Source organism: Equus caballus, chromosome 17, assembly GCF_041296265.1.
Source record: "Equus caballus isolate H_3958 breed thoroughbred chromosome 17, TB-T2T, whole genome shotgun sequence".
Classification (NCBI taxonomy): Eukaryota; Metazoa; Chordata; class Mammalia; order Perissodactyla; family Equidae; genus Equus; species Equus caballus.
Window position 1 is genome coordinate 59,873,023 of NC_091700.1, and position 18,496 is coordinate 59,891,518.

Here is an 18,496-nt window from a genome sequence, read left to right on the forward strand (position 1 = left end):
CAGCCCTGACGGCCTAGTGTTTAAAGTTTGGTGTGTTCTACTTCAGGATCCCGGGTGCGGAACCACACCACCTGTCTGTCAGTGGCCATGCTGTGGAGGCAGCTCATGAAAAAGAACTAGAAGGACTTACAACTAGAAGATAAGACTACGTACTGGGGCTTTGGGAAAAAAATAATCATCTCTGCTGTCTGTGTCACTAATCCAACCATGTAATTGTTTTCACATTTTGGTTCTGGCTACCAGGTAGGATTTCCAGAAGAAAATACAGGAATTTCAGATACACAACAAGCACTTTTTTCTGTGTAAATATGCCTGAAATGTTGCACAGCATACACTTATTCTGAATAAATATTCATTTTTTATTTGAAAATCTAATTTAACTGGGCATCTTTATCCTGTGAATTTATTTGCAAGATATAGCAACCTATTAGCAAGGAACATGGAATAGGCTGAATAATTCTTTAAAAAGTAGGAAATACTGAGAATCAGTAGGCCTAGATTCTAACTTCAGTTTTGCAAATAATCCTGTAAGTCATTTGGCTTGGCTTTGCTGCCTTTACATGCACAGTGAATGAGAAACATAATGTCTGACCTCACTTTTTTCACAGGAACGTTGTTAGAATGAATGAGGCGATGTGCATATAAACACAGAGCATCTTGGAAGATAAACACTCTATAAAACTGTGGTATCATCATTATTATTATTGTTATATTATAGAGAGAATTTCTGGAAAGTCAGCTGGCTGGATATATTATAGTAATCTTCTACAAAAGAGCAAATAAAAACATCATTACAATATAGATTTAATGGCTTTGTCTTCTATTTTATTCAGCACAGCATAAGATTATAGATGTACCAGTTTTGGATTAACAATAGTGCATTGTTTCCTGTTTCCTGTTGCCTTTATTCCTTCTTAATCAGAACCTAATAAGATGTCTGCTATTGCACTTACACCTTTCCTTACATTTCTAAAAATCACTGAAGCACAAATAGTCAGAGATGCCAGATTTTTAGATTAAATCTTGAGTCTTATGTGTATGTGTATGTATATAAATTATATAGTGAAAAATATAACTTTGTGCATTAATCATACAGAATACACCATGTCTAATCCTATGAAGATTATGTAATGGCCCACATATTTAACAAAAATGTCAGCATGCTAGTTATGTAACTCAGATCCTGATTACTTCTTCATATTATGAAAAGATCGTATACAACTATGAGTTTATATTTTAAACAGTAATTGTTGGCATGAACAATCATTTTGGCTAGCTCTATAACCATGGACAAGTCACCTTCTCAGGGATTCTTTATGTGAAATATTAGGGGATTGTGCAATTAACTAATTTTAAAGATCTGTTCACATTCCAATATCTTTGGATTATGCAGCGTGTTTAAAGCAGAGAGGGAGTGAAGAAAAAGAGACTAAGATCAAGTTACAGAATATATACGGATATGAATACATATATACATGCATATATATCTATATATCTATATATCCTTGTATATATACCCATATATATCTCAAATAAAAATCTCACAATTAGACCATTTGCAAAACTTCAGTTTTCTAAAGTAATTAAAACTGCGTGATACCACTACTTTAAAAATGTGTTTTTATTTTTCTTTAATTTTTTATGTAATTTCTACAAAGTATTAACTTTAGCATGCAACTCATAAAGGAAAGTACAAATCGAAATAAGGCTAGAAACACGATGTTCAGAAAATCAAGTCAAATATGAGTAAGTTTATCTCAGCATATATTTAATTAAAAATACTCTTTCTAATTGTTAATTTGTTTTACAAAGTTCTTTTCTTCCTATTTAATTTTCTTGTAATATTTTTCTTAAAAATGGAACTTAAATGTGTTTTAATGAGAATTACTTGTTATTTTTTACATTTTCTATACGTTTGAGAGAAGTTGTAATCTATTTGCTTATGAATGTTATAATTACTTAAAATATGATGGAATGCTTGGCTTTGACCATGAAGAGTCTTACATTTATTTTCCATAAGCCCTTAAAACCAGATATTTTATTTTTGTTTTCATCCACAAAAACATTTAATATTTTGAAGCTGATGTGCCATATTTGACTGCCCTTGTCATATTACATCAATCATCTTCCTTTCACTGAGACATAATCTCATTTTAGCTGATGAACAGAACTTGATTTGAGATGCTAGAGTCCCATCTTATATAAAAGGTCAAAGAAAAGAAAAGTAAAGGTGAAAATTTTAAGATTAAAAACAAACTAAAATCCTTTGTTGTGGAGCAATTAGAATATAAAATAGAAAACGTATGTTTTATTCTTCTTGTAGTCTTACTTTTCAGTTTTATTTGTATATAAACGTTTAAATTCAAAGGAGGCAAATTTGCAATTAAATGGTTGAGTAAAAGATGTAATTATGACTGTAGTAATATGTGTAAGAGCTTTGACAAACACAATTTTTTTTAGTATAGTCATTTTGTTCAATTATTGATGAATTTGCTATATATATTTAAACAGTGTTTGCCTCTACCAGTGAATGCTTCAATAAGGGAGTCTTCATTTTGTATCCCTTTAATTTTTCTGCAGATACTAAATTCTCTCCAATCATATGGCCTCAGATAGATCCTTTAAGAATCTTTGTTCCCTACCATTGGAACATACCACTTTTGCCATTGTGACTACCTCTTCTTGTCTCTCTCTCTTTTTTTTTTTTTTTGAGTAAGATTAGCCCTGAGCTATCATCTGCCACCAATCCTCCTCTTTTTTGCTGAGAAAGACAGTCCCTGAGCTAACATCCATGCCCATCTTTCTCTACTTTATATGTGGGACGCCTGCCACAGCATGGCTTGACAGGCAGTTCATATGTCCACACCCAGGATCCAAGCCAGCAAACCCTGGGCCACTGAAGCAGAATGTGAAACTTAACTGCTGTGCCACCGTGCTGGCCCCTTGTCTCTCATTTTTGACACTTAAGTTTTATTATTATTAAATAAAATATTCTTGTAACAAACACAATACGAATTTATAATATGCCTCAATCATTTTTTAGGATACTTGATATTATTATTGAATTCAGAATAAGAAAAAATAAATCCAAAATAAAACTAATGAAATATTGTGGGTTTGAATTATTCTATAAATATTTTACTTTTCAATTAGCCTGCTGGAAAATAAAACATCACTGCTTCTATGGAATATCCTGCTTCTAAGTTTGGAATGCTTTTGATTTTAAAATTTAGATTTGGACTAAAGTTAGAGATAACTGTATCTTATTCTCTTTCTCATTGTGGCCAATAAAAGAAAATGGTAGGGAGAAGCTACCCGACTTGAAGCAGGCTGCCATGACCAGCCAGTCTCAGGGGATCCAACAGCTCCTTCAGGCAGAAAAAAGGGCCAAGGACAAGCTAGAGGAAGCCAAGAAGAGTCACCGCGCCTCAGTTTCTCGATATTGTGAAATGGTTGAGATAGACAACTTCCAGATTGAATCTACTTACTGGAAAAGGGAAGAGATTGAAGCAAGCTAAGGAAGAAGCGATGGCAGAAATCGACCAGTACAGAATGCAGAGAGATAAGGAATTTCGACTAAAACAATCTAAGATAATGGGATCTCAGAGTAGTCTCTCAGGAGAAATAGAAGAACAAACACAAGGGCAGATAAAAGAACTGAATGGAAGTTACAGCAAGTACATGGAGAACGTGATGAACCAGCTCTTGAGTGTTGTCTGTGACGTGAAACCAGAAATCCACATGAACTACAGAATCACCAACTAAATGCGCACCCTATTGTCCAATAAATGGTGCGTGCGTGCCACCTGGTTGCTGATGGCTTCATGTTTATATCAAGAAATTTGACATGCAAATCTGAAATTTATGAGACATCTGCAGATTTTAATGTGACATAAGTCATACATGAGTACTGAATTTAAAAGCAAACAAACAAAAAGTTGTTACAGCTTTCCTGGTAACAGGTATGATCTTGTCTTTTAACTTGGAGTAATTACTTTTGGGCATATAACAGAAATACATGGACCTGGCCATTTTTCAGTGGGTATGAGGGTTTTTTTTTCAATTTCTTCTCCTTTTTATCAATTTAAAATGTGTTCTTAGTTGCAGTTGTTAAAAGATCATTATTAAAGAGGATATAATCATGACTCTTATGCAGATATAAAATGTATACATGTCAAGGGTTTTATTTAGAAAATCAGTAGGATGTTACCATTAGTTCAAAGAAGAATACTAAGAACTTCATAGATAGAAAGAGAGATGAGATAGATAGATAAATAGGTGATACATAGATAGATGGATGGATGGATATATAGATAGAAAGATAAATAGATAGATGGATGGATGACACATAGATAAATGAATGGAAGGATGGATATATAGATACATGGATGGATAGGTAGATAGATGATACATGGATGGATGGATGGATAGATTAGTAGATAAATAGATAGATAGATAGATGGATGGATGGATGGATAGATGATACATAGACAGATGGATGGAGATAGATGATACATAGATAGATGAATGGATGGATATATAAATAGATGACAGATGGATGAATGGATGGCTAGAGAGATACATAGAAAAAGAGCAATGGGTTACATAACCATCATCTCTGCCTAAACTCAATGAACCAGATATTCTTCTCTTTCAAGTATGGTTTTTTAAAAGAAAAAAGTAAATGATAATTAATTGAGTTGCTAGCATAGATGTTTAGGCTTAAAAAAAAGAAAAAACTCGCAGGAGATATAGTAGGTTAGTATGTATTATGAACTGAAAGTTTGTGTCTCCATCAAAATTCGTATGTTGAAATCTAATCCCCAAGGTCACAGTGTTTGGGGGTGGGGCCTTTGGGAGGTAATTAAGTCACCAGTGTGGAGCCCTTGTGAATGGGATTAGTGTCTTCATAAAAAGAGGCCAGAGAGCTAGCTAGCCCTCTTTCTGTCACATGAGGATACAAGAAGTTGGCTGTCTACAACCTGGAAGAGAGTCTTCACCAGAACCTGACCACGATGGTACCCTCATCTCAGACTTCCAGCCTCCAGGACTGTGAAAAATAAATGTCTATTATTTATAAGCCAAAAAAAAAAAAAAGAAAATGGTAGGAAAATTGAGAAATGAATAAAAATCATAGTAAATAGTTTATCTTAAGAGTAATGATCACTGGTAACAGTTTCTGAGTTTCAAATTGCAAGGTTCTGCAACAATTTAGCATTTAATGAATGGCCGTGATGACAAACACCATGGTCACAAGTCCATGTGTTAATAATTGCTTGTTTTTACGTTACAAGTATAAATATTAGCATATTGAAACATTATTTTCAATTAGTAGATTTAACTTTGTGGAGCAGTTTTAGCTATACCAAATATCGAGTAGAGAGAGTGAAGAGTTCCCATGGATTCCCTCTTCTCCATGCCCAATTTCCTCTGTTATTAACATCTTGCTTTGATGTGGTACATTTGCTGCAATTGATGAACCAATACTGATACATTATTATTGACTAAAGTCTATAGTTTACCTTATAGTTCATTCTGTGTGTTGTAAAATTATATGTTTTTGCCAAATGCGTGTGTATGCACCATTACAGTATCATGCAACATTACAGTATCATACCAAATAGTTCCACTGTCCTAAAAAGCCGCTGTGTTCCCCTATCCATCTTTTACTTTTGCCACTGAACCCGTGGCAACCACTGATAGTTTTTGCTTTCTCTATGGCTATGTCTTTCTCAGAATGTCATATAGTTGGAATTGTATAGTATATAGCTTTTTCAGACTGCCTTCTTTCACTTAGCAGTACGTTATGTAGGGTTCCTCTGTGTATTTTGTGACTTGATAGCTCATTTCTTTTTACAACTGAATATTATTTAATTGTATGAAAGTATATACTTTGTTTACTCATTTACCTATTAAAAGATATCTTGATTATTTCTGATTTTTGGTAATTATAGATAAAGGTGCTTAAATATTTGTGTGCAGGATCTTGTGATGATATGTTTCAACTCATTTGAGTAAATACCAGGAGACTGATTTCTGGATTGTGTGGTAAAATTATGTTTAGCTCTATAATAGACTGTCGAACAGACCATCCAAAGTGGTTATACCTTTGTGCATTCCCACCAGCAATGAATGCGAGTTGCTGTTGCTCCCCATCCTGGCCAGCATTAGGGGCTGTCAGGTGTTTGGGCTTTTAGCCATTCTAATAGATTCCTCGTAGTATCTCCCTGCTGTTTTATTTTACAATTTCCTATTGACATATGATGGTGAGCATCTTTTCCTATCCTTAGTTTCTATCTGTACATTTTTTCTGGTGAGGTGTCTATTGGGATTTAAGCCCTTTTTTTAATCTTTTTTGTTTGTTTGTTTTCTTCTTGTGGAGTTTTAACAATTTTTGTATATTTTGGATACAAGTACTTTATCAGATATGTGTTTTGTAAATGTTTTCTCCCAATAATGGCTTATCTTTTAATTCTCTTAACAGTGTCTTTCACAGAGTAGAAGTTTTTTATTTAGCATAGCAATTTTTCCTTTCATGAATTATGCTTATGTGTTATATCTAAAAATTCATTGCCAGAACAAGGTCATATAGATTTTCTCCATTATGTTCTCCATATCTTATCTTTTAGAAGTTTTATAGTTTTCCACTTAAATTTGTCTATGATCTATTTTGAGTTAATTTTTATGAAAAGTGTATGGTTTGTGTCTACATTTATATTTTTGCATTTGGATATTGAGTTGTTTCAGCACCATATGTGGAAAAGACTATCCTTTCTCCATTGGATTTCCTTTGCTCTTATGTCACAGATAAGTTAACTCTATTTGTGTGGGTCTATTTCTGGGCTTACTATTCTATTCTATTGATATTTTTTGTCTATTCCTTCATGAATACCACACTGTCTTGATCTCTGAAGTTGTATAGTAAGTCTGGAAATTGAGTAGTCTCAGTCTTCTGACTTAATTCTTCATCAATTTTATTTTGGCTATTCTGGATCTTTTGTTTTTCTATATAAACATTAAAATCAGTTTGTCTATATCCACAAGATAACATGATAGGAGTTTTATTAGAATGGCAGTACATCTATAAATGAATTTGAGGATAACTGACATCTTAAACAATTGTGAGTCTTCAAATCCATGAGCATGGAATAACTCTCCATTTGATTAGATTCTTTCATCAAAGTTTGTGGTTTCTCTCATATACGTCTTGTACATGTTTTGTTGGATTTTTACTGAAGTATTTCTTTTCGGGGACAGTCTTATAAATGGTGTAGTGTTTTAATTTCAGATACCATTGTTCATTACTGGAACATAAGAAAGCAATTGACATATATTAACCTTATATCCTGAAACTTTGCTATAAACACGTATGTTCCAGGTATATTTTTGTCAATTTTTTGGGATTTTATACATAGATATTCATGTCGTCTGTGAACAAAGACAGTTTGATTTCTTTCTTTCCAATCTTTTCCTTTCTTGTATGATTGCATTAGCTCAGACTTTTAGTATAATGTTGAAACGGAACGGTGAGAGAGAACATCCTTGCTGTGTTCCTGATCTTAATGGGAAAGCTTCTAGTTTCTCACCATTAAGTATAACGTCAGCTATAGGATTTTGGAAATGTCCATGTTAATGAAGTTCCCCTCTACTCAGCTTTCTGAGAGTTTTTACCATGAATAGATGTTAGATTTTTTTCTCAAATGCTTTTTCTACATCTATATGATCATATCATATTTCTTCTTTAGCCAATTGATGTGATGGACTACATTAATTGATTTTTTGAATATGAACCTTCCTCACATACCTGGAATAAATTCCACTTGATTGTGGTGTATAATGTTTTTATACACTGTTGGATTTGATTCGCCAATATTCTGTTGAGGATTTTTCCATCAGTGTTCATGAGAGATATTGTAGTCTTCCTTTTTTGTAATTTGTTAGTCTCGCTTTGGTATTAGGACAATGTTGACCTCGTAGAATGAATTAGGAAATGTTTCCTCTATGTCCCAGATCAAATTGTAGAAAATTGGTATCATTTGTTCCTTAACTTTTTGGTAGAATTCACCAATAAAAATGTCTGGGCTCATTATTTTCTTATTTTGGAAGGTTGTCAATTGGTTCAATTTCTTTAATAGATATTGGCCTATTCATATTATCTATTCTCTTTCACAAATTTTTGGTTGATTGTTTCTTTCAAAGAATTGGTACATTTCACCTAAGTTATCTAATATGTGGACATAGAGTTGTTCATAGTATTTTTTGTTATCCTTCGATGTCCGTAGTATTACTAGTGATGGTCCCTCTTGCATTTCTGATATCAGTAATTTGTATCTTATCTCCTTTTTCTTGGGTAGGCTCACTAGGGAGTAACCAATTTTATTGATCTTTTCAAAGAACCAGCATTCTGTCTCATTGATTTTCTCTGGTGTGTACTTGTTTTCAATTTCATTGATTTCTGCTCTTGGATTTTCTTTTTTTTCTTAGGCTTACTGTGGATTTAACTTGCTCTTCTTTTTTATCTTATTCTCAAAGTTGAAGCTTAGTTTATTAACATTAGACTTTTCTTCTTTTTTAATATACGTATTTGATGCTATAGATTTACCTCTAAACATTGCTTTTACTGCATCCCACAAATTTTGATGTTTTATTTTCATTTTGTTTAAAATAGTTTTAAATTGTTTTAAGTTTTCTTCTTGACTCATGTAATTTAGAAGTTATAGTTTTATAGCCAAGTGTTTGGGGATTTTATAGCTCTCTTTCTGTTATATTCTAGTTTCTGAGAGTATACACTGTATGATGTCTATTCTTTTAAATTTGTTCAAATGTGTTTTACAACCAAAAATGTGATCCATATTGACAAGTTTCATGTGAGCTTGAGGATAATATGTATTCTAGCATTGTTGGATGGAGTATTTTATAAACGTCAATTATGTCCAGTTCATTGAGAGTGCTGTTCAGTTCAACTATAGCCTTAATGATTTCCTGCCTGCTGGATCTGTCAATTACTCATAATAGAGTGCTGAAGTCTTCAACTATAGTAGTGGATTTGTCTATTTCTCCTTGTAGTTTTGTCAGTTTTTGCCTCATATATGTTGTCATTCTATTATTAGGACATACATATTAAGGATTGTTGTGTCTTCTTGGATAATTGACTCCTTACTCGCTATGCAATGTCCCACTTTATGCCAATAATTTTCCTTGGCTTGAAGTCTTCTTTGTTTGAAATTAATATAGAGACTCCAGCTGTCTTTTGGTTAGTGATAGCATAACACATATTTATCCATCTCTTTACTTTTAATCTATATGTGTCTTTATATTTAAAGTGGTTTTCTTGTTGACAACATATATTTGGATTTTGATTTTTTACCCATTCTCACAGTCTCTGTTTTTCATTTGTTGTATTTAGACCATTCACATTTAAAGTGATTATAATATTGTTGGATTAATATCTACATTTACAATTGTCTTCTATTCCTTGCTCTTCTTCTCTGTTTCTTTTTCCTTCTTTTTTTTCCTGCCTTGTCTGGTTCTAAGTGAACATTTCATACGATTCTATTTTCTCTCTTATCTTAGCACATTGGTTATACCTTCTTTATTTTTAAATCTTCAGTAGTTGTCCTAGAAATTGCAATATACATTTAAAATTAATCAAAATTCTCTTTAAAATAATACTATACCTCTTTCTAGGCAGTACAACTTATAACAGAGAATTCTTTATTCTTCTGTCTCATCCCTTATAACATTGCTGTCATTCATTTCACTTACGCATAAGCTATACTTACTAAATACATTTCTGCTATTAGTATTTTGAAGAAACTCTTCTGTTATATGAATTAAGAATGAGAAAAATAAAATATTTTATTTAACGTTTATTTATTCTTTCTCTAATACGCCTCCTTACTTTATGTAGATCCAAGTTTATGACCTATATCATTTTCCTTATCACTGAAACATTTCTAACATTTCTTGCAAGTAGATCTACTGGTAACAGATTACCTCAATTTTTTGTTTGTCTGAGAAAGTCTTTAATTATCTTTCACTTTTAAAAGATAATTTCTCTGGATACAGAGCTCTGAGTTGGTGTCTTTTTTTTTTTTTCTCTTTCAGTACTTTAAATATTTCACTCCACTATCTTCTTGCTTGTGTGGGTTCTAGAAAGAAGTCTGATGTAATTGTTTTTCAGTTTTTGGGGCTTCTACTGACATATATTGAACTTGACAGATTCGTTCCTTATTTATGTCCAAAGTGATGGACCCATTAAAAATATTCTTCTTTCTTGTTACATCTTTTTTTTCCCAGAGTTTCCTTTTGATTCTTTTATAGAGTTTTTATCTCTCTGATTGCATTACCTATATGTTTTTGCATGTTGTTCACTATCTTCATTAGAGCCTTAGCATATTAAACATGGTTATTTTAAATTTCCAGCCTGATAATTGTAAAATATTTGCCATCCCTGAGTCTGGTTTTGATGCTTGCTTTGTCTCTTCAGACCGTGTTTTCTTCCTTGTAGCACACCTTCTAATTTTTGTTGAAAGCCAGACATGATGTATTGGTCAAATAGAACTAAGGTAGACAAGCCTTAATGAAACATTTATGTTTTTCTGACTCAGATTTAGGGTGTGTTTACTGTTTACTGTAGCTGTGATGTCAGAAGCTAAAATTTCCTCTAATATTCTTGTTTTGTTTTTACTTTTGTCTTTGGGTTTTCCCAGAGACTCCTTAAATAGGGTCTGAAGTTGGCAGTTCTTTTAGCTCTAATACTCTGCTATTATATAGAAGCCCTATTGATGTGGTAATAAGATGTAGGGTAGGAGAAATGTTCTAGAGTCTTATAATTAAATCCGAGTCTTTTAGTGAGCCTGGGTTGGGTATTTGCCTTCTCCCAAGTCAAAGGCTAGAGGTGGCCTTTGCCCTTTACTGTTTATTATCCAAATAGATTTGGGTACTTTTATTTCCCTAGGTTGGTTAGTATCTGATAAAACAGTTTCTCTTGAGAACAGACCTTGTTGAGAAAAACAGAACTCTGAGCCTATATCAAAATAGTTACTTTTCCCCTCCTCCTGCTGGATGTTCTAGGATTTTTTCTCCAACCTTCATATTATAAATCTGGTAAGGCTCCTGGAGATAAAATACACAAGTGTGTGGTAGCCCCTTTAAGACTGGGTCCCTTCAGAACTTTTAACTCTTAAATTAGTGATGCTGAGCCTCCTGTGATTTGCCAATTACAGGTTAAAAGGTTCTGCTGATATTAGCTGCAGCTACGGCTTCTGCTTCTGAGCAACTTCTACTCCTGGTAAGTTGTGATTCTCTGTATCTATCTGTCTTTCCAGTTTTCATGGCAAAAGCTCGCCCTGTGACCTCAATTCTATGCTGTGTCTAAGAAGAAGTGCTGATTTTCACTGTGTTTAACTTTTTTCTTGTTGGGAGGATAAGAGTGATGATTTTCAACTTCTGCACATGTTAGACTGGATGACAGTAATTATATTTTGAAGATTAGCAACTGCTATGAGCAGCAATGAACATATTTTTTAAAGTAATATTCTTGATAATTTGGGCTTATAGATCCATAAAATTTTTATTTTGAAACAATTAGTTAGAATTATTGTTTTATCAACAATTCTATTTTCCCCACAGTGGAAAAGGTATCTATTTCTTCTTTAATTTTATCTTTCTTCTAAAACCTTATCATGAAATTTAATTTAAAGTATTGGCATATATTCAGCAGAATTTGATACACATGATAAGGACTGTGGAGCTTGGATCCCAGGAATGGAAAGGGAAAATGGAAAAGGTCTGGAGGGAGGAAAAGAAAGATGCGTATCTTCCTGTGGGAACAGAAAAGAAGGCTGTTTTCACTTGACCTCGTTTGGGTAATGGCATATAGGCCTAAGCTGTTTATTACCAGAAAGTAGTTACTGATGTTTGAATAGACCAATCATGTTGCTTGTTAGAAGTTGATCTCTAGAGATAGTGATTCAATCATTTCAGAGAAACCAGCATTCCTATATGGTAAACAAAAATACCATGAAGTTTGGGGTTGGGTAAAAATGTTAAAGTATATGTATATATAAATACTTATAAATATATGTATATTTTAAAAGAATTTTATAATTTAAGTAATTTAGATTCATTTTTTTCTCTTCACATCAGTTTCCAATATAAAAAAGAGAAATGGTAAAATACAAGGTAAAAATGAACTTCAGTCACCAAGGCGGACTTAATAGTCTGAAACTATTCTGGTAATTTCAGTTCTTAACAGACTTTGCTGAAGTAATGGGATGAAGGGTGACTGTCCTGCCTGTGATTGTTTGGCTTGAGTCTAATTATCCTCTTTTCAGAACCCCTTTTTACATCTTAGCTGGAGAGAAAGTTTCTAATTTCTTCACATGTAATCATAAATATTTAGATAAATATACTTTTTTCCCTCTTCTTTATGGTAGCATTTTATGATATTAAATAGAATATTTCAACAGACAAAATATAAATGTTTGCATGCAGAGCATATTACTAATATTTGAAGCTGCACCCAAGAATTAGATAATTTCTTGACCTAGAGGGCTTGACGATAAAGAGGGTTCAAGAAGTCAAGCCTTACCAAATTAAAGTGTCCCCTCATAGAGGCAAGGCAAGCAAATTGATGTTACCTGAAAACTAACCATTTTGTTGTTGCTTTCATCTATCAAGAGTAAAGTATTAGGGTGATCAATCACCTCAGTTTTCTCAGAACTGAGAAGTTTTTCTGGGCATGAGACTTGGAGAGCTGAAACTGGGAAAAATCCCAGACAAATCAGGCTGGGTTAGTCAACTGATCTCACAGCATCCAAATTCATAAAGGATGAAAAATATTAAGCGATAAAAAAATGGAATCCATATGCCTCTGATTATTTTACTTTTCATTTTACTGCTACAGAAGCTATATTGAATTCTCAATATCTATAAGCCTTAGCTAAATAAAATTGTAATGATTGTGGCAGGATTGTCACTGGTTCAGACCATCAGATTCATGTGTGTCGGGTGTCATCACTTGTGGGTTATGCAGCTCTCAGTTCAGTTAATTTTTGGTAAAAAATGAACAATGTGCCACAAATTCAACGAAGTGTCCTAGATTATCTCTATAACTTCAAAACTCCATTGTACCTAGCACAATCCCTAAAAAAGAAGAAAACGAAGTTTATTTCCTCACATCGATTTCAAAACAGAGAAATGATAAAATACAACTTTAATATTGATGGAGAGTTTGTCTGTTTTTAAAAAATCGTGGGTGGGGGCCAGCCCAGTAGTGTAGTGGTTAAGGTCGCACACTCTGCTTCAGCAGCCTGGGGATTTGTGGGTTCAGATCCTGCGTGCAGACCTACACACCACTCATCAAGCAATGCCATGGCAGTGTCCCACAAAGTGGAAGAAGGTTGGCACAGATGTTGGAAAAGGACCAATCTTCCTCAACAACAACAACAAAATAAAACAAAAGAGAGCATTCTAATTACACTCAGAGACACAAGATGATTACTTCACTTTCCTTTACTTTCATAATAATTCATTCATTTAGCAAGTATTCATTGAGCACCTATTATGTGCCAGATACTGTTTAAGTGCTAGAGATATGAAAGTAAACCTGTGATATCCCTGCCATCAGAGTTTATATTCTAATAATGTGTCTGACAGAAAGTAAATAGCTAAACAAATAAATACAGAGTATAACATCAGATAATTATAAGTAATAAGACAAATCAATATGTGTTATTAGATAAAAAAGGTATGAGAGTTACTATTTTAGATGAGGTGATCAGGGTATGTCTGTCTGGAGAGGTGACATTGAACAGAGATCTGAATAAAATTGGAAAGAGTCTCATGCAAAATATCTTCTTAAAGAGCATTGCAGTAAGAATAAACCAACTGTACAAATGTGTTCAAATTCTTCTTTTGCTTGTTGGAGGAATATAAAAAACGTTCATGTGGTTGGACATTGATATGAAGGTTTTCTTCAAAAGTTGCCAGATGCCCTGGGATGGGTTAGGGTACGGTTTTAGCTAGTGGTTCCCAAACATGGATGCAAATTGGAATTAGCTAGGCTCTTTAAAAACACTAATGTCCAGATTCTACCGCTAACCATTCTGACTGAATTAGTATGATGTGCCATCTAGGCAGCTGAAGTTTTAAACTTTACCAGGAGATTCTAAGGTGATTTGATGGGCAGCAAAATTCAGCCACTCAGCTGTGCTCTAAGTAATCTTTGAATCCTTGGACAGCATAAATATCAAATTACATAACATAACAGAAAATCAACGTCACCATCTGGTCTCAATTTCTCCCAAATCATGTCTGCCACTATAACTTTAGCTATATTCATCACATTTCCCAAGTTCTTTTCCTTCTCAGTTCATCTATGTATGCTATGTGCCAGCTATATGCCGTTTTCCTTTCCTTTTTGCCCACTCACTCTCTGAGTAGCTCCCAAGTCAAGTTTAATTTCAGATGTTCCTTGTAGAGTCTTTCACCTCTGCTGGGCCTGTGTGCCCAGTATCCCAATTTCTTAGCAAAGTTTGTTTACCCTTGTTGTTCCAGAATAATTATCAATAATGAGTCCTATTTTACTTTAAAAAGAGCCCAAGTTTACACCATAATTTATATGATCATCCTTTAATCTGTGCCCCCACAGTTCCCATACTGTTTGTAATTTGTTATAATACAAAACATCAGACACCAGATTTTTTCATTAACTGGGTTCATCTTTTACTATTTTCTGAACTCTATAACAGTAAAACCAGACTATATTCTGTTTTGTAACCCCTCACAACAAACACATTGCTCATGACACAATAGATAATCACATATATTGTTGAATGGATTTAATGGATGGATGGAAGTTAATGTATGTAAGAAATGTTGCAACATTTTAATAAAACAGCCACAAAAGTTTGTGTTTTTAATTTTAAAACTATTTTATTTCTTACACTTAAGGCCAATCTTCTATCACCTGTCTAGAATAGTGTGGATTGAATTTACACAAATCCAGTTAAGGTCGCTTCTGCAGCACAGTGACAATGATTTTACCAATATAGTCTGAAACAAATTGAGGTCAGTGTACGTTTTCTCATAGCCTTGCTCTTAGCTTTCTTCCATGAACTGCAGAAGGTTTCAATTTACTGAAGCAGTGAGGTAGGTAAGATCCAATCAAAGTAAAAGCAAAATCAATAAATGCTAACCTCGAAGGGCTAAGTAGTAGTGACATCAGTCACCAAGAAAAGTTGTTTGCAGGTTTGAAACACTATTGTTCTGTAATAGTAAGAGAGTAAAACTGCAACTATGGACACTTGTAAGTTTTGTTTACCCTAATATATTTAACATGCAGACAATGAGATAACAAGGTGAATTGCAGTATATTTATAGACTAGTGCTTAACAGGGAGAGAAAATTTGATCTTCTCACCACAATATGAAAATATTTTGTCATTGTAGCACATTTTTGATAATATATTATAAAAAATAGTCACCTAGAAAACTTTTCTAATGTTTGTGGTAATGTTTATATAAATGGCTATTTCTTTTAAAATCAATGCCTTTAAGGTGTATTGGCAAAAGTATGCATGGATTTTATACGTAGAGCAAAAGAAACTAAATATAAACTAAGAGTGGAACTCTGGCTCAAAAATACATAGAAAAGTGATTAAAAGCACATATGTTCGTGTCCCAACTCTACCACTTACTGCTGTGTGGACTTGATCAAGTTATTAATCTTCACTAAACCTGTTTTCGTATTTGTTACAAAATACTAATCTAATATGGTATTTACAGTATCTGTAGTACAAGAACATATTAGGTACACATTAAATAATTATCAACTAAATGAATAAATGACAACATGCAATAGTAAACAGTCAAAATATTGAAGTCATGATGGCCTGTTAGGGGAGGACTCTGATTTTCCAACAATAATTTTGTGAAGGTTAAATGAGTAAAATTATTTCACTGCCTATTATAACTTGCCACACAGTTTTTTTTCAGTTTATTTTTAACAATTTAATATTGTCATTCATTTTTCTTTCATTGATTCATGAATCAACCATAGGTAATTGTTCCATTTGAACATTTTTGACTCACAAAACGTTTTTTATTCAACTTAATAGTTTCATTCCTCATGTACTTCAAATCCCTACAAAGATTCTCATCTTGTGTGCATTTTTTAAATCTGTGGAAATCAAATCAAGATAAGAATTATAAACAGCTGGTGGTCAATACGATCACATAGAAGGCTAAAATCCTGAACTATCGACAGTATTTTTAAGTGCTTTTTGCACTGTGCTATCCCACAGTTTACTGTCCCGTATCTAGTACAGAGACGTTTGTGTTCATTTTCATGTAGGTTATTGTTTCAGTACTTCTACCTTGTTCTTAAAATGCTTCATCTTTAAACTAACCCTCTAGTATAGCATGGATATTTCTCTAGGATGAATGTGGAGTTCATCATATTGCATTCAGGCACACTCATTTTTGAGCAGTGTTTGCCTTTCCCAGAGAAATTTATAATTCATCCAGGAAAGAGATGAGTTTTAAGACAGGGTACGGAAACTAAGAAGATGAGGCTTACATATCTTTGCTTAAGGGCAGACATGTCTAAGGACATCACATTCACCTGCCACATGAATCAGGTTGGGGCTCATATGGATATTATTCTCTCTCATTTTCACCCTTTTGTTATCACCTAAGGCCTAATAAAATTTTGATTTAACATCTAGTCTGAGCTCATCTTTTCCAGGTGGAACAGATGATAGGGTCAAGCAGATCAGTGCATTAAACAGAAAACAGGACTCCTCGAGAACCACATATTACCATGTTAACTGATGGAGATCCCAAGGTTAAGATAAACAGTAGGGAAACCAGAATTTAGCCTAAAAAGTCTAGCTGCAGATTTTCACCTGAATATTGTCCCTTCTGTGACAACTTAGAGGATTTTTAATATTCAGCTTTAAAAAGGAAGAAAATCCTTCCATTGCGACAACATGGATGAAACTGGAGGACATCATGCTAAGTGAGATAAGCTAGACACAGACAGAGAAATACTGCATAATCTTCCTTATATTTGGAATCTAAAAAAGTCAGACTCAGTTACTAACAACAAGTAGAATGGTGCTTGCCGGGGGCTAGGGATGGGAGAAATGGGAGATGCTGTTCAAAGGGTAGAAACTTTTAGTTGTAAGATGAATACCCTCTGGGCACCCAATTTACGGCGGTGGCTATAATTAATAATAACGTACTGTATATTTGAAATTTGGTAAAAGTAGACCCCAAGTGCCCTCACCACATACATACAAACATAGACAAAGTTAATTATGTGAGGTGATGGATAGGTTAATTAGTTCGATTGTGTTACTCATCTCACAATGTTTACATATTTTGAAATCACCATTTTGTATACCTTGAATATATATACTCTTTTTATTTGTCAATCACTCCTCAATAAAGCTGAAGGAAAAAAAGTGAGCTTTTCTTTCAAATACTGAAGAGATAATCTGAGGGAAACATATATTGATTATTTTCCACAAATTAAAAAGCAAAATAGTTATTTTTATTATTACCTTGACCATGATATTTCGTTAACGTGATCAGGTTTTTCAATCTAGAAAATAATTTAATGGTGTGACCAATACATTTATTTTCTGAAATTTACTTATAAATATAATGAATACAAACTCTATTACTTGGTATATAGTCACTGCTCAATATTTGATGCCAGAAAGCCCCCTGGTTGGGAGAGGGCAACACATGCTAGTCAGCTCTGTGGCTGCAGCTAGCACTACAGTGATGGGGATTTTATTGGTTTCTTTTGTTTTTTGCTCAGCTGAAATCAAAGGAGTTAGCAAAATTAGAAAGGCAAACTGTGCCGGGAAGGGAGACATAAATCAAAACCCAGGAATCAACTGGGAAGTCTAGATATTACTGAAATGAGCAGAGTGCAAGCAAATATCAAAGCAAAACTAGCAGCTGCAATCTAAGAAAGAGGTAACAACTTAAGCAAGATTTAAGAAGGCAGGAGCCTTGTCTGTCTTAAATTAGCTCTGTCCTCCTTTTTTTAAATGAAAGAGCAAACAAACAAATAAATATAAAAAAATTATCAGATTTACTGAAGGAAAAAAATAAGTTAAAAGTAAATGAGGAGGGTTCTGTAGCTCATCTTAGGCTGTAGATCACTCAGTACCATCAGGTTCTTGCTTTTCAATTGCCTAATTAGATTTCAAATATATTTTGGTAGGTTCATTTTCCCTCTTGGAAACTAGGGCCCCGCACATCAAACTCAGTTTCTTTTGGTCCATATCTCATATCCATTAACCTACTTCACTCACTCACATGTTGTTTAAGTTCTGGAAATTTCTGCTTATAAGGGAGATGAGGTTTTACAGAATCTTTTCTTAAAGGAATGCCACACTGGCATAAAGTTGACTGCTTTCCTTTTACATGATTTTAAACTTACTATTCAATGCAGGCTTAAGGAGTCCTTTGTG

At 33.6% G+C, this 18,496-nt stretch overlaps 1 protein-coding gene across 1 annotated transcript; it reads left to right on the forward strand.

Moving 5' to 3' along the window:
* Window positions 1-3,312: 3,312 nt before the first annotated feature.
* On the forward strand, window positions 3,313-4,043 carry LOC100064677 (V-type proton ATPase subunit G 3-like). Its single transcript, XM_014732052.3, has 2 exons — window positions 3,313-3,425; window positions 3,463-4,043. Exons 1-2 carry the CDS (start codon window positions 3,336-3,338, stop codon window positions 3,763-3,765), a joined length of 393 nt encoding a protein of 130 aa, XP_014587538.1. The 5' UTR covers window positions 3,313-3,335; the 3' UTR covers window positions 3,766-4,043.
* The last annotated feature ends 14,453 nt before the right edge of the window (window positions 4,044-18,496 follow it).